This window comes from Lepisosteus platostomus, chromosome 27, assembly GCF_059453375.1.
Source record: "Lepisosteus platostomus isolate fLepPlt1 chromosome 27, fLepPlt1.hap1, whole genome shotgun sequence".
NCBI classification, from domain to species: Eukaryota; Metazoa; Chordata; class Actinopteri; order Semionotiformes; family Lepisosteidae; genus Lepisosteus; species Lepisosteus platostomus.
The window spans coordinates 3,765,524-3,778,468 of NC_142637.1; the positions used below are offsets into that span (position 1 = coordinate 3,765,524).

The window sequence follows — 12,945 nt, forward strand, 5'->3', positions numbered from 1 at the left end:
TTCTCAAAAGTGGAAAAGACATTCTTCTGGGCACAATTTTGGCTATTTAAAGCATTAAATCTTAAGTGACTTCTAATCATCATACACAGAAACGAGGAATGGGTTATATCCATGTTGATAATGTCAATTACATCAACTGTATCCTATAGAATAAAATGACATCAAACAGCAACAACTTACCAAGGACTTACCAAACAGGAAAGTTGTCACTGGCTGCAGTGGAATCAACGTGCTTGCTATACTCACCAGATTTAAATTTACTTAGATCTTCAGTCACTTCATATTAAAAAAGCAAATCACCACACTCTAATAATAGAACCCTTCTCTCATTTCATCCCCTTATATGGCAATAAAGCCTCACTGCATTAAAATCTTCCTTAAATAACTCTAGAACTCTGGAGGAGAAGTACTGTAAGTGTTCACTACCTGTGCCTTAAAGCAGTTAATTCACAGGAAATCTTAACTGATACCAGCATGAATGAGGGTTCAATAACCTTAGTACAGATATCATTGTCACACAAGCTTTACAAACTATTGCACTAAATAAACAATTGAATAACTTTGAGTTGTGTGATAATAGGCTTGAGTGAGTGCCAGTATTTACTGTATCTCTGCAACTGTACTGTACAGATTCATGCAAAGAATACACATATAAGCACATGCAACAAGCATGTGGTGTTGCAGTTTTTAGAGTAATCACCTGGTACCACATTTTAAACAGTTTTTGAGATTTCTTTATGCCCACACATCACATCATTGGGGAGAAAGAAGAATGATACCTGCTCTGCCACAACCCACTCAGCCTTTAACCTTTTGACAGCTCCACAGCTCCTGACAGAAGAGTTGACTGACTGGAGGGCTGTTGATCGGAAAGCACAAAGAGCCGTCCAGCCATTCTTTAACCACTTTTAACCACAGCTGGAGCCTATCCTGGCAAGCACAAGGCTGGGCACACCCTGGCTGGGTGCACTCTGGGTACAGCAGTCCATCACAAGGCACACACAGATACAGACACGGACTGACATACACACTCCGCCACACCAGGGCCAGTTATCCCAGAAGCCAATTAACCTCCCAGGACTGTGGGAGGAAACCGGAGCACTCAGAGAAACCCCAGACAAACCCCACACAGATAGCACCCGGCTCGGAAATTAAACCCTGAGCCCCAGAGCTATGAGCTAGCAAAGCTCAACGCTGCACAACCACAACGCCATCCCAGAGAGCCTGGATGACTGATCCCCACGGAACCCCCCCAGTGTTCTGCTAATTGTGAACACCACTTGCAGAGCCCAGGCTGGCTAATGACGTGGCCCAGGCTGAAACTCACAGCGTCTCAGCTCAGTCTTTACTGGCCAAGTCACTGGGAGAGCCCCCAAAATTGCTGGATCTTAACAAGGTCATCTCATAACCACGGCAGGCCAGTTCACATCCAGGGCACAACATCTGTATTCGAGCAAGTGATGTACAGAGTACACATTCCAGCATTCTCATGGAGCCCATAAAAACAAGTTTAAAAAGACCGCCGGGGTAGGTCCTGGGTACCCGATCATCTGCTGTTTTAAAGCTTCTCCTTGTGCTTTTCATTTGGTGAACAACCATTGGAAGGGCTTACATTATGTTATTTCCCTGAGAGCAGAAACATTCGCAGAATGATGTCCCAGCACAGCACAGTGTGCAGTATTCTGACAGCTCACCACAATCGGCACCACTGTTCAAGCACTGATAAGATTTTGTCCACTAAACCAAGCATAGTGTGCACAGTGATCCATTGATGGCACCATGATAAATTAATGGAAGCTCCCATTTACAGAGGGGCAATGGATGCTGCCTAAAGCACACAACTGCACACCCATTATTGGTCCTTGTGATGTACTGATGTGCATACTGTGATGTGACAGTATTTTGTGAGTTCTGGAGTCCAGCAAACCCACAGCTGTGCCTTTTTGAAGGCTCAGAAAAGCACCTCTACTGAAAGCAGATATAAGAGCAATTAAAGTTTCAGCCATGAGGCTGGTTACTATAGCTTTTCAACTTGATGCACAGTGCAGTATCAAGGTGCTTTTCAAAAGTTTTTACTAAATAGTAAAGTTTCTCCACTGGATTTGTGAATCTATTTACTAAAAACTTTGTTGGCTTTTGTATTGATTTCTAGAACCATACTTTATAATCAAGACAAACAACTCAAAGGAGCCTAAAATCACTAAATAAATCCTCCTGATTACGATTTGTCCTTCAAATTCTTTACGATTTATGTTACTTGGGCTTTAAGGAATTCTAAAGCTCTGGAATACAAGCCTTTCTTACAGAAGAAACTGCTGTTCCAATGCTGTGCTAAAAGATGATCAAACTCTTGAACATTTATAGCAACACAAGGTTTCATACACGGTAAAATAAACCACTTTTATGGTATGATGTTATGTCAGATGTCCGGTGCCATCAATATACAGCAATTGCCTCTGTCTTACTTCTTGACAGCCTCAATTCACTTGTGGATTAGTCAAGATAGCACAGGAAATTGTGTGTCAGGAACCACTATTCACGTAGATTGATTGGATTAGTTAAATATCCATGGGTTTAAAAAACTCAGAGTGATTGAGCCTTCTATACATATCATGCTGACGGTGTTTCATGAGATGGGATAATGAGTGGGCTGTTCATTAAGTGTCCATAATAGACCCAGTAACTGTGTGGATTAAAGGCAATGGGTTGTGAGCCGTTTTCTCCACTGTGGCAGAATCCTGGTAAGCTCTAGACTGCTGGGGATACAGTATGCATTAAGGTATTAAAAAGAAAGAGAACAGATCTGATGAAAAGTCCAAAGGTCTTGCAAAAGTAGAATGGCTGTTGGAACTTTAATGCCACACAAGATAGAACAGACAAACAGAAAAGGATGCTTCACTGAGATTTTAGAAAATGCCCTTTTAATATCCAATTTGTTTTGCAAGTCTAGAGTTGTTTCTACCCACAGAAGATTCTTTTAAAAAATCACCAAGCAAAACGCAGATCTAGAGAGATTTAATGCTGCAGAAAGAGAGCAAGCTAGGGAAGGACACTAATACAACCTAAATGAAAGATTATTTAAAGACCAGAAAAAATTGTTTAAGCATTTTATCGATTAAGCAAATACTGTTTTGCTCAATGAAGGAAACACTGGTCGTTTAAGGATGGAGATTATTCTGATTTTTGCTCCAAATGATGTCTTAATTAATCGAACTCATCACCTTTTTAACTGATCGTAGTTAAACGATTTAATCCTTTTAAAATCTAGCTTTGAAATTCTGCTGGACTAAGGCTCTCCAGGGGCAGAGCTGGAGACCCTATACAATAATATGTAGATAGCTAAATAATAATATACAGAATCATAGAAAACACTACTGTATATGACACAAAGCTTTGAATACAATATGAAGATGTCTAAGACTTTTGCACAGCAGAATAAGGCAATGAGTCTGTCTAATAGCTGTTGCTTTCTGTCACTGAATCCCAGCTAACTTTGTTCTAATCATGAGACACATTCTTTTGCAAAAATGGTAGTTTTTCTTCCCCTTATTATTTTTTGTAAAAAAAAAAAAACCTTGCTTAACTGGAGGGATAAACATGCTGGCCTACAAAAGAGATGAATGCATTCTGTGATGGTGGAGTTTTGCTATCTTTGTATTTTAGTGTCAACAGCAAAACCCAAAAGGCTGGCTTTTTCCACATTCTGACAGAAATAAATCCCTTTCGCTCTTCCTCGAGGTTCAGGCTTCTACAAGCAATGAGACAAATTAACCCATAAAGGTACTCTCTGAACAGACTGGCGCTGTAAAATTAATTCTGCTATTGCTCAAAAGGGCACAGTCAGACACCACTAATGTCAGTAATAACATCAGGGTGCCGAGGTTAAAAACACCAGAGTGGATTGATCTAAGTTGCATTAGAACAGCATATGTTTAATATGTATATATCCCTTGCTGTATTCATAATAGGTTGTAACATCAAAGCACCTAAAAATTTGATTAAAGTCCTGTTTTGGGTAGATCCATTAAACATAAAGGAAAAAAACGACCTCTTCCAGCTAGGCTCAATGCCAAAATCTACACTGCTATTTCAAGAGCACGGCTTAAAAGATTCCTGTAGAAATTACTCCCCTCTCAGATATTTGATTACATCTGAAATGAAAGCTCACAATAAGCATTAAGAAAAGCCTTCTTTCTTTTTGAAGAGAGCTAAATAGTAAATACTTGGAAAGGAGGTTGGGATTTTCAGCTCTGTGTTTACCGTTCTCAAGGTATTCCAAGACTGAGGTGCAGTTGTTTTGGGTGTTTATTGATAGCACCGCTCAAGTGATTCAAGTGAGGTTGGCACGCAGCAGAATCAGCTTGTTCCTATGATGACATAAAGGATGGGACTCACTGTAGCCCCAGTCCAGGGATCCACTCACCCAGTAAACTTAGCCAACAGCCATCTATGGCTGGTCTATGTGGGTCCTAATACCCCAGTATAGTGACGGGGACACTATACTGTAAACAGGTGCCATCCTTGGGATGAGATGTAAAACCGAGGTCCTGACTCTCTGTGGTCATTAAAAATCCCAGGGTGTTTCTCGAAAAGAGTAGGGGTGTAACCCCGGTGTCCTGGCCAAATTTCCCATTGATCCTTATCAATCATGGCCTCCTAATATAATCCCCTTCATAAATTGGCTTCATTCCTCTGCTCTCCTCCCCACTAATAGCTGATGTGTGGTGAGTGTTCTGGCACACTATGGCTGCCGTCACATCATCCAGGTGGGGCTGCACATTGGTGGTGGTGGAGGGGAGTCCCCATTACCTGTAAAGCGCTTTGAGTGGAGTGTCCAGAAAAGCGCTATATAAGTGTAAGCAATTATTATTATTATTATTATTATTATTATTATTATTATTATTATTATTATTAAACTGACAAAGTCTTATTTCTGGTTTTCAAGGTTTTCCATAACACAGAGAGTTAGCAGACAATGGGACTAGATATCAGGTCCCCAGTGCTGCCTATGAGCATCAGGTGTACTGCGAACAAATGAGACTCACTTGCAAGGCAAGAATCTGCAAGAGTTTCTCCTGCTGTGCACCCTGGGCATACCTCAGCTTCTTCCCTGTAAGAGCCCTTGCTCTCCAATGCACGGCTTGCAGCACAAACTGCTCACACAGACACGGCGCAGTGTGCTTCGAAGGAAACAAAATAAAATCGCACCCTGCTGCTGACATAACTTCAGGGAGCTCCTTCATAAGGTGTTTATCTTCCAGCAGCGCTAACGCCCTGAAGTCTATCAAGCCCTAAAAGGGCTGCAGACTAATTTCCATCTCCACCCTGCACACTAAAAGCTTAATTTATCTTCCATGACACTAAAGCAAATAATTTATCTGAAGCTGAGCCTTCCCCTGGCTAGTGTAGCTTTCTCCTAGGTACCGCGAAAGCTTGTATTATTTTTTTTCCTTTTCACTTCTTCTTCTCATCTCAAGAGCAACTTGACAAGTCGGAGTTTAGGCATAACTACATGAAATCATGAAGCATTTATAGAAAAGGCAGAAGCTGGCTTTCAGGTTCAGTGTGTTCCCAACTACAGAGCATCGTGAGCTGTCCATCTAATGTCTTGGGAGACGCAATTCAGCGTCAATCATTTTTTTTTAACAGAAACATCTTTTCTGTTCAGTTTAGGGTGGTACACTGACGCAGTGGTTTGCATTGCTGCCTTGCAGTTTTAGGTTAAAATATAGAAATATTAGAAAACAAGTGCTAATGTAGCGTGTTAGGTTACAGATTTTGTACCAGTGAAGAACCATCAATCCTCAGTCAGGAAGGAGCCAAACACAATTTCAACCATTCTTTTCATGCAAGTACACAACAATGCAGAGGTACACAAAGCTCTTAACGTCTCATTTCTAACTTCAGATGAATTCTTTCTGAAATTGTCCAGCCAAAATGCAAACCAGCTGCCACTGATAAAAACCTGCAGTGCACGTCACAGTCACCAAGTTCAAAAGACCAGGCGGGGGAAGAACACTCAGAAAAACAGCCTCCCCTCCTCCCAGCCCTTACTATCTTGGCTGGGATGTTAATGAGAGTGGGTCATGCAGGTGCTCGCTGTATGTCTTTCCAGCCTGTTTGATAACTTTCGACAACTGGAGCCCACAGCCCTAACCATTTCATCTCCCTTAATTGACTCATCTGTTCAAATTGATCTCAAAACAGGAATAACAGGCTCTGAAAATCCTCCCTGTTTGTCCCTTTATGTCCAGTCATGGCTCTGCATTCAGTATGTGTTTTACACCTTCTGTACTGATCTCCTCTGTATTTTACCCCCTTGAATTTCATATGCCATTATCAGGTTTACTGCTGTAACATTCTGTGGCACTATTAGGACATTGCCAGAAATCCTTGCGAATGAGCCACTCTTATTCTAGAATTAATGCTCCTTTATTTTGTCTTTCCAGCCCCCATTCATCCCATTGCAATAATCCAAGATAAGATCACTTTACTGGCTATAAACAATTTCTTGCATCAGGAATTTGTCTTTTCGTATACCCCCGCTTGCTCTCCAAGAGACATACTGTATAGCGCCACTGAACCAATGTACCACCCTAAACTGACCTTGTTTAAGAAAAAGGGTTTCTATGAAGCTACTGTACATTATAAAGTGAGACATTTAAAGCTCTCCAGTGCTGCTGGATAGAGGCCTGGATTCCTCTGTGTAAAAGCTGGTCACTCCACCTTTATTTGTTAATTGGATTAGGGAACATATGTGGCTCCTTAAGCTACAGAAAACAAAGTTTATGCTTAGGGTGTCAAACAGAAAATTTTATAGTATGTAAACCTTCTTTTTCTTTTGTTGACAGCTCATTCTACCCCTGTTTTCCAGACAAACAAATCAAGCATGAATTGGTTTAAAAATAAGAACAGGTGGAACTTCTTTACACAGGGAGCCTGGAACAAGCTACTCTGGCTTCTTTCAAGAAATAGCTAAACGAGATCCTCTGCTCAACAAGCAACTAGCAGTCAAATGAGCTAGATAAGCCAAATGTCCTCCTGTCCCTTGGAACAAGTTGAAACAATGTGAAAGTGCATTTTAAACCAAGAGCAGGAGGCATTTCTTTAGACAAAGGGTGGTGGGAGTGTGGAACAAGAACAGGCTACATGGACAAAATGAACTCCTCTCGCTTGGAACACTTCTTATATTCTCATTTTTATGACACTTTTTCTCTGCCTTGTAAATCCTTTTACCCACTCTCTTGTGTAATTTGGCGTTGCATTCACTTCAGTTAAAAATGAAAAAAGAAACGTAACATTCATTTGAAGAAATAAAGAATAATCCTGAAAAAAAATCAATTCTAATGAGTTTGTAAAATAAGGTTTACAACACTGAATTTATTTTATTAATTATATATCAAGGTTAACTAGGACTGCTTTCAAGAACTCATGAATACAGCACTTCAGGGACTGCGTCACTAACAACGTCTTTTAACACGCCTGTTACTCTGCTGAAACTCGGGACAGAATCTGGAGCACAGAGGAGGACTGCGAATGATTTGGAAATGAAAAGATCGCCCTGGGAGGTTGCACCAGAGTGTTTTTCTGGGAAACGCAGTAGGGAATTCTGCAGATGAAAAATAACACCATGCCATGAGGGAAGGGAGTCAACAACAACAACAGAAAAGATTTTTCGGTTCACTTCAGCGGAGTACACTCCGGGTTTGGCAGCACTGTCGAGGAAGAAAAACAAAGGCTGGAAAATAAACATTTAGTAACTGTAAATGCAAGCCTGTTTCAAGAGCAGAGCAAAAAAAACTGCCAGGGAAAAAATCAGTCATGTCAATTGACACGAATCAACCTTAATCTAATTGACAGGACTTTCTCTCATTCATCCAGCTATGAAGGACAGAGTTATCATTACACATCCTCTGTATTTTGATCCAGAGTTCCTGAATTCAGTTTTATTGAATCCAACCATTAAAATAAAGAACTGAATGAACTGTAGGCACGTGCATTGCTGAGGAGTTTGATGGCATGTATACGACAGGTAGTTTAGATTTCCATTCCTCTCTGTCACGCCTTTTCTGAACTCCAGGATGTGAAATACAAATGGGATGATCCACTTCAAGACTGACATTTGCGGCCCATCTGCAGCTGGATGTTTCTTGCTTGATACTTTATAGATCTCTGTGCACAGAAAGGCATGTTTAAAATAACCGTTTTGTCTTTTTTTTATCGCACACACTCTGTACGTGGTTAAAACCTGAAATGTTTCAAACAGCTATGCAACAGGAATCTGTATATCTGTATCTGCCCACATAACTTCCAATAACAAATAAGAAGAAAGAACTGTTCAGACCCAACATAGTCCGGAAACATGCAAAAAATGAAACAGCAGGAAACAAAGTCATGACATGATAAATAAGCATATCCTGTATCCTATGCTCTTTATTTGTATTCCAGCAGAGTTCTGTAGTGGCCTGTTGCTGGGGATGTAAGGACATTCATCTTCTGGTGGAGTTCTATAGTCTACAGTAGTTTATTGCTCGAGAATGGCAGGATTCTGTAAATATTAACCAGGCAAGCATATTTTCTTACCAAGAGTAACGACCACCCTAGCACAGGGAAACAGGGCAGGCAGGCAACATAACCAGAAATTAAGACCGTGATTTGCAAAGGCTCTGCACAAGCTTGACCCGTGAAATGACTGGGAAAATGGATTTAAAAAAAAAGAACCTGGAAGAAAACATGCAAACCGTGTATACAGAGGAAAGGCGGATTCATTTTTTAGAAGTCCTTACATCAGCCAGTGAGATCAAATGTACCATGTGCCCTGTTCTTTGATCTTTGTTTTAACCTTATATTAAGCAGTCTATTGAATCCAACCATTAAAATAAAGAATTAAATGAACTGTAGGCACGTGCATTGCTGAGAAGTTTGACGGTTTGTATACAACAGGTAGTTTAGATTTCCATTCCTCTCTGTCACACCTTTTCTGAACTTCAGCACTTGCCGGTGATGGCCTAGTGCTAACTTCACCAGTCTGCCATAAATTAAAAAAAAACTACAGTACAGAGGCAATGTCAAGACCTCGAGGTAGATGTGGCGAGCAAAGCTGTAGGTTTTTGTACATTCTGTACAAATTCAAAAACATTTCATACAGTGGCCTGTAAGACGGAAATTTGATGTCTGTTTACATCAAATTTCAAATCAAATGTCTGTGGCACAAAATCGCTGCTGCACAAAATTCAACTGGTAAGACCTTGGGCAAGCATAAAATCTGACTTGCAAGCTGTAAGGAAACCTATACTGTATGTATATCTACTGTATATGTGACATATGTCCTTTTCTTGTCAACGTACCACAGAAAGACAAAGACATGGAGTGCAAGACAGTAACTATCCAGTACAAAGGATAAACTCTCTGCTAAGTATAATAACAACAACAAACAGCTGCTCCAATTTGATAAACCTGACTGATTTGATGGAAAAGCTGCCGACATAAAAGTCAAGTAATTATTTTTTGTCTGCCAGACTGCAGGGTATGTTAGTCTAGAAACCACCTTTCCAGGGGGCAGAAATCACCTCCCACCAGCAGAGACGCGACTGTACCTGGGAGTGTGTGCCAATGTGAACCGGCGCTGGAGACAGATACTCCGGTTCATCAGCAGCTTTCGGAAGAGCAGAGGAGAATTCCGAGGAGAATTCCGGGGGGAATTCCTGGGGGACATTTTGGGGGACCCCCCGGGAGAACTCCCGGAGGACCTGGCCACCTTCAGTTTTATGGGCTGGGTTTTGATGGGCGACTCTTCCATTCTGCCTCCGAGATTTGTGCTTGGTTTCCCCCGTCACGGCGCGTCTTTCCTTCCCCTGTCTTCGCAGACAAACCTCACGAAGCCAATCTCTGACCTCCGGGCTGAAGTTCATCTGGAGCTGCAGGAGGGACAGTGGGACTCCGGTGCCCCTGGAGGAAAACCTTTCAAGAAACCTGGTCTGTTTGCCTTTGCCTCTTTATTAATCCAAGGTGGAAAAACTAACCTCTCCCAAGATTACTGCAACTCCTGCTGACAGGCAGAGTGTTTGAAATAAAGCAAGCCCCCCATCTTCAACATTATCTGTTTACATTAAGAGCCCTTCCTTCCCCAGACTAAATATGGCCAGTTAATTTATAGCACTCACTGGCTCAGCATAACCAGCTCTTTATGTACATCTTCTGTGCAGCCGGCAGTTTCAGAAAGTTCTTTTATAATCACTTCCTTTCTCTCTCCTTGGGGTATAAACATTAACCAGCCCTCCCCCACCTTCTGCAAAAGGCGCTCTTCAGATTAGCCCTCTGGTGTGATGTCCAGGGGTTCTCGCAAACTAAACTTTGCTCACCAGCATTCAAAGTCTTCCAGGTGACACTTTCAAAGAGATCTCTCCATTGTGGAAAAAAATAAAAAGCAAGAGTGCCCTGAGCCCCAGAGTCAGAGTGTCTCGGATTTTCCTGCGCCTACCTCTGTGGGTTTGTTTATCTGGAAAAAAAAAACGATCCTGCACTCCCAGCTGGAGCTTGTCTTAATCCAAAAGTGATGCCATGAAATTCCCTCCTCTTTTGTCAGCAAGGAAGGGCCTGTAATGCTTCGGATTTAACCCTGGAATACAAGTCAGACTTGTTTTCTACCTCTTTAAGAAGAGTAGTAGCTGTCACATTAGCCTTGCTGAAAACATCTTAGGAAAAGACAGTAAACTAAGAAAGCATACCTCGGAAATTAACTGACCAGTTTTTTAAAAACTTCACCCTTCAACCATGGGATCCCAACTCAGATTAGTGGCACGAACCACAAGTGTAGACAAAGAAATCAGAGACAAGAATTTAGAGAAGGTAAAAAAAATAAAGTACAATTTAGAAAATTAAATATGTCCAATTTGCTCTCAGTTAGGGAAGTGATTTCAAAACCTTTCACCCAAAATTCAATACCGTCACCCGTGGCTTGATAATTCAGTTTTGAGGGTTTAAGACTAAGCAAAATTGTGAAATACATTTTTTATTCGTTTGCAGTTCAGCCATCTGGAAAGATAAAAGTCTCTACATGCAGAGCAACCCTTCAACCTGCCCATAAAATGTTAGTGGCCACAGAAAAATAAACAGTTTGAAAACTTTTGAAAGTCCACACTATAAAACTGTCATGCCTGATTATGAGAAAGTAAATACTTGTGCTGGCCTGGAATGTGATAAGCGATACAGTTTTTTTCCTATCATATAATGGGTCAAAGTCACAAAACGAGTGTTTGCTTTCCTGGAGATTGCAGTCTCCTGTCAAGAAGTGCACTGCAGTCTTGGGGCAAAGCGGTGGCTCTGTGGCTCAGGATCTGCACCTGTGGCTGGAAGGTTGCCAGTTCAAATCCCGCAACCGGCAGAGGACTCCTACTCCATTGGGCCCCTGAGCAAGGCCCTTAACCCTAGCTGCTCCATGGGCGCTGTACAATGGCTGACCCTGCGCTCTGACCCCAAGCTTCTCTCCCTATCTGTGTATCTGTGTGTCTCATGGAGAGCGAGCTGGGGTATGCGAAAAGATGAATTCCTAATGCAAGAAATTGTATATGGCCAATAAAGTGATCTTATCTTATCTTATGTCTTACTAGATGCCCACTGCTATGGTAGACCTGGGAACATTGTAGATATTTCATTCCAAGTGTTTAGGATAGCTCACTATCTGTAGACCAATTCCATGCTCCCAAAGTCAGGTTTACACATTTGTTTTATATATTGCAGGTTTATAGATTTATATCATATGTTACAGGTTTAGGACAGCATGGTGACACAGTGGTTAGAGCCTTGGGTTCAATTCCAGATCAAGTGTACTGTCTGTGTGGAGTCTGTATGTTCTCCTCATGTTCACAGGGGTTTCCTCCCACAGATTATTAGGCCGCTCAAAATGATTCTGGGCTACAGTCACGCCAACAGAGGTAGGCTTTAAAAAAATACTGTCGACATTGAAATCTCAAAAATGAATGGATGTAAATAAGTGTATATTTACTGTGTTGGGGAAAACAGCAGCCAGTGTGTGGCTGTCCTGTATATGAAAGGACTGCAGTAGCAAGCAATCTGCCTCTAGATGCCGCTACAGAGTCTCTTACAATTGTAGATTGCGCCGACGGGAGTTAAGTTAGATTGTACCGTACTGTCCTGTACTGGTGGGTACAGTACATTGTTGCTCGGGGTTAATAAGTGGTGTTTAAAAAGGGCTTGCATGTTGTTAATATTTAGGGGGCAGACATTGCTAGAATTGATAAGTAGCAAGGAGGGGGCTTTTCTTGAAACACTGAATGTGAAAACTGTAATAAACCATCCTGCACTTTACTACTGCCTGCTACTGCGGGCTTTTCAAGTATTCAGATCGCTGGGGAGACTGAGGGTGGAGTCTCTCAGCCTGTGCTACACCTGTGCACTATTTGTGCATCGGAACTCATGAAAGAGGGAGTAGAAGGAAGGGTGTCTGATGATTTTTTACAGTTGTTATCTATTCACAGTGTGAGAGACACACTATTTTACAGCAACAAGACATGGTGCAGCCCAGTGCTCTGCAAGTACAGCCACAATGTAAAAAACTACAAGCTATTCTGTACAGGACACAGAATTGGAGTTTTATTGTTCTGCAGAAAACAAGAAAACAACACTGTAGCTTTGTGTTAACTTGAAATCGAAGTACCTTTTTAAACAAAAGGTTGTGGGAATCTAGAACAAACTACCCAGCCATGTTGTCATCCCAGTGTCCTTCACAACATGACTGGATTAGATCCTAAAATCAATCAGCAGTTAGTCAAGAAACAAGCTGCACCAGCCAAATGCTCCTTTCATCTCAATATTTTTCATGTTCTTAACAGCCCGTTAATTACTTTGGGTTGTCAAATGATGTTTTTTGCCTGATACGCCCCCCAGAAGGAGCCCTTAGAAAACAATGCAGAATGCCTTCAGGGG

The 12,945-nt window shown here is 41.5% G+C and overlaps 1 protein-coding gene across 6 annotated transcripts in view; it reads right to left on the minus strand.

Moving 5' to 3' along the window:
* LOC148639025 (3',5'-cyclic-AMP phosphodiesterase 4C-like) overlaps positions 1–12,945 on the minus strand; it is a 142,630-nt gene that overhangs the window by 62,459 nt on the left and 67,226 nt on the right. Inside the window, exons 1-2 of one of the 6 annotated variants that reach the window (XM_088622342.1) lie at positions 10,362–10,378; positions 9,597–9,960 (exon numbers count right to left, since the gene is read on the minus strand). The exons of the other annotated variants lie outside the window; for them this stretch is intronic. Of the exons in view, the coding sequence (XP_088478468.1) occupies positions 9,597–9,799 (203 nt within the window). The 5' untranslated portion in view covers positions 9,800–9,960; positions 10,362–10,378. Of the gene's footprint in view, positions 1–9,596; positions 9,961–10,361; positions 10,379–12,945 lie in introns of those variants that run through there. 6 annotated transcript variants of the gene reach the window in all.